This window comes from Temnothorax nylanderi, unplaced genomic scaffold (assembly GCF_030848795.1).
Source record: "Temnothorax nylanderi isolate EJ_2023f unplaced genomic scaffold, tnyl_v1.0 TNYL_tig0571_pilon, whole genome shotgun sequence".
NCBI lineage: Eukaryota > Metazoa > Arthropoda > Insecta > Hymenoptera > Formicidae > Temnothorax > Temnothorax nylanderi.
This window is the reverse complement of record NW_027249633.1, coordinates 41941-45693: the sequence shown is the minus strand read 5'-3', so window position 1 is coordinate 45693 and position 3753 is coordinate 41941. Positions and strand designations below refer to the sequence as shown.

The 3753-nt window shown below is 30.8% G+C and overlaps 1 protein-coding gene across 1 annotated transcript; it reads left to right on the top strand.

Annotated features, from left to right (window-relative positions):
• The first annotated feature begins 791 nt into the window (after positions 1-791).
• LOC139784010 (nose resistant to fluoxetine protein 6-like) lies at positions 792-3519 on the top strand. Its single transcript, XM_071723182.1, has 5 exons — positions 792-1046; positions 2193-2455; positions 2529-2716; positions 2877-2983; positions 3284-3519. The coding sequence occupies exons 1-5, from the start codon at positions 824-826 to the stop codon at positions 3517-3519; spliced, it is 1017 nt and encodes a 338-aa protein (XP_071579283.1). The 5' UTR covers positions 792-823.
• The last annotated feature ends 234 nt before the right edge of the window (positions 3520-3753 follow it).

Below are 3753 nucleotides of genomic sequence, written 5' to 3'. Positions count from 1 at the left end.
AGCGTAGTCAGTTTATCACATTTAGAAAGATGTGCTTTGTGATATAGTGCGGATATAATGGCAGCGGAAGAATAGAAACGGAAGCAAGAGAAGAGAACAATTTGACATTTTCTTATAATTTGGTTCCGCCCAATGCATCTACGAAGTACCTTGTGGGTATGTCTGATTTGATTAATCGTAGTTTCAATTAAAGCTCAATGTACTCACGCAGAATGTGTACCAAGGCATTATCTGTGATATTTTCATATTTCAAAAATAGCTCTGAGATATATGGAGAAATAACAATATTTCAATCGTTCGAATGTTATTTAAATAGTGAATATTAAAAATAATTTTTGCGATAGCGGGACATTACGTATATTCTGTGAAGCAAAAAATCACAATTTTGTGTTTTATTTTATTATACGATCAAGTTTTGAAGAACTTCCTGAACTGGTGCACATCAGTAATGCAATTAAGTTAGAGTGAGACAAGTATAATTTTTGTTTCATTTTAACTTATTGCACGAATGTGCACCAGTTCAGGGATTTCTTCGAAAAAGAATAGACGTCATAGATGGTATATGCATATAGCTTCTAGAACATTCTCACGCATGTCTCAAAGACGTCATAAACACGGTCAAAAGACATGGTGAAAAGTAGGAATTTTAAATGTCTTTATCTAAAATGTCTTTATCATTAAAAGAAAACGTTTCTATAATAGTTTTTTAAACGTTATTTTATCGGAAAAGAAACGTTCCATCGAACGTTTTTCGAATGGACATTTTTACTCATGAGAAACGTTTCTAGAGAGCGGTTATAAAACGTGAACACCCATTGTAACAATGGTGCAACGGCAAATTGCGTTTATTCTCTGCATCTGTACGAACTTAGCTGCGTTATTCTGCGTCTCTGCACATACTCAAGAATTTAATAGTGCTCATATTCAGGCATTGCCTGCTTATGCCATTGCTTCGAAAGCTGATCTTCTGAACTCAACGTCATGCGGAAAGGAGTTGAAAAATTTTCGAGACGCTGTCAATCAACGAATACTGTGGAGCTTGAAAGGTACGTAAAATTTTAAATTATGACTGAATCGCTATTAACTCCATTTACTCCAATCTAAAATCTAGACAGCTAGTAAAAAAGACATACCACCCATCTTTAGCCTGTATAGCATATTTATATTGATCAATTATACAATTCCATTTAAATTAAATATATTAATTAATATCGTTTAATCTTAAATAAATAATAATATTTATGAAAATATTAGTGTAATAAATTAAGATATCGCATTTGTGCTTATTGTATTGTATATTCTTTATTTAAGGTGTTATTAAAACCGAATATCTTCTATTATATATATGTATACAAAAATGAATTTTGATCTTACAATCTGGAAAATTTCTCGAAAAATCGTTTTACAAGCTTCAGTTATTCAAGTGTCCCTACAAAAAATCTAATCTATAATCGTTCCTTATTCTCTCGATCCCTCTCAATCCCTCTCTCATTCTTTCTCACACAAACACACGCAAGCATACACGTTCACACATGATTAAACATATAAAGATTACGAGGGGAGTTTGATATGTCAGTGACTTTGACAAGATATGGCGCTCAAATCACAGTTTATTTTCATTTTTGAAATTTGCCTATCTTATTTAAGTATACACACAAAATTTCAAGTAGCTCTGTCAAATAGAAATTTGACCGTGTTTGAAAGCAGATAAGTTTGTGTTTCTTTGCTACAATGAAAAAAATGAATTTTGCGTGCTGATAAAACACTACTTTTTACGGGGAAAAACCATTAAGGGAGCTGAAGCAAAGCTAAAAAATAATTATGGGGACTACGCTCCGTCGCATGGAACGGTTCACATCAAGTGAACGAGGAGACAAACGCTAAAACAAACGCCTATTTTGCAGAGTTTGAGAAATCGTATTTTTTTGAAGGCTTAAAGAAGTTGGAAAACCGTTGGGCAAAGTGTATCGAGCTAAAAGGAGACTATGTTAAAAAGTAAATTGAATTTTGTGTAAAAAGAAAATTCTTTTATTTCAAAGTCACTGACTTATCGAACTACCCTCGTATATTCTTATATTGTTTTGCATAATTAATGTAAACAATGAATGATTAATTAATAAATAATAAGTAAAAATTAGTCATTTATTGTCTTTGCATAAGTAGTAACATTGTAATTTTTATTTTATTTTTAGTATTAGATTCCAGTGGTAGCTTTGAACCGGGTTTCCTTTACGGAAATAATTATTGTCTGGGCAGTCGTAGTCAGTGTCTTGATACGATGAATACGGTTCCTTTACAGATCTCACAGCAGAAAATATTAAATAACATGCATTATCGCGATCCGCGAAAGGAATTTCCACTTTTCCAAATGAATTATTTTGTAGTTCATTTTAGACACAACAGTACTATTCATTATCACATAAATATGTTTAACGAGAGAGAGAGAGAGAGAGAGGTAAGTATATAAAATCTTTATGTGATAAAGGATGCGTTCGACATTTAAATATATACAGAAAGTTATATCTTAGAATGTGATTACGCTCGGACTCTGTTTACCAGCATCGTGCACTATAAATAATTTGAGCTTTATTTTGGAAAGAATATTTCGTGACAGAGTTATCTTTGATGATCTCTACTCCGCGGACTTTCAGCTAATCGAGGTTAAAGATCTAAATAATAACAAAAGGCAACCCAATAGTGTGTTACGTTTCATCTGGTACGTCTCAAGAAATATATAAATTGTAATTACTCCACAATATACATGCACAACAATAATATATTATAACAGAAAAGATTAATCTATTATTATAAGTAATTTTAATCTTAATCCTCCGAAAGAATATAAAAGAATCAACCAAGAAATATTCTATTTGCAGTGTTGGCTTAGGGTTTTCGTTTCTCATGACATCAATCGGAACAATATATGATATATTTACATATCAAAAACGTGAAAAGAAAAATGAGATGAATAAAACTGGTAATGGTAAGTGTCATATCTAAAACTTATAGAAATAATTTCCATTACAACAGATTATTTACTGTTTTTATTAGCTACAATTTTCTACAAATCAAGTCTTCGACTTCAGTGTTAAAATTATTAACAATTCGCAATCAGCTATTACTTTAAGTAATTAATAATTAATTATAAAATATTTTGTAGCTACATCTTGTGCTACATATGGCTTATTCGTGTGTATAGAATTCCCTCTTGTTTAATATTGATCTTATACTTAATTAAAGCATTTTTGTATTATTACCATAAAGACATCGAATTATGATTTAGGTGTGGAAAACGTGTCCAAAGAAATAGGAATGAAAATAAATTTGTCTTCATATCGGAAAAGTAAAATTGGAGAAATATTAATATGTTTCTCCGCTTACACAAATACGGGAAAAATATTTAGCACAAAATTAGACGCCGGCACAATACCCGTCATTCACGGCTTAAAATTTCTAAGCATGTGTTCGATAATCATAATACATAGTCTACATTTTACATTGAATTCTCTTGGCAAGTAATTTATAATAAATTTGTAAAATAAATATTTTTGGCTTTGTTCTTTTATTGTTTAATACGCATAACCAAAATTTCTTTATGTTTACAGACAATAAAGTATGGTTGTGGAGATACATTGAGAGTTATATTTACTTATTCGACATTGGATTAATAGCAGTTGATATTTTTTTTCTTTTAAGCGGATGTTTAGTGACTTATATGTATTTGCGAAATACGACGAACCAAGTACTAAAACC

Bases quoted from the DNA above. Each gene is read 5' to 3' on its own strand.
- LOC139784010 (XM_071723182.1), top strand. From the start codon at position 824: ATGGTGCAACGGCAAATTGCGTTTATTCTCTGCATCTGTACGAACTTA. The intron at 1,047-2,192 runs GTACGTAAAATT...TTTTATTTTTAG, and splicing joins AATACTGTGGAGCTTGAAAG to TATTAGATTCCAGTGGTAGC. The intron at 2,717-2,876 runs GTACGTCTCAAG...TTCTATTTGCAG, and splicing joins AGTGTGTTACGTTTCATCTG to TGTTGGCTTAGGGTTTTCGT.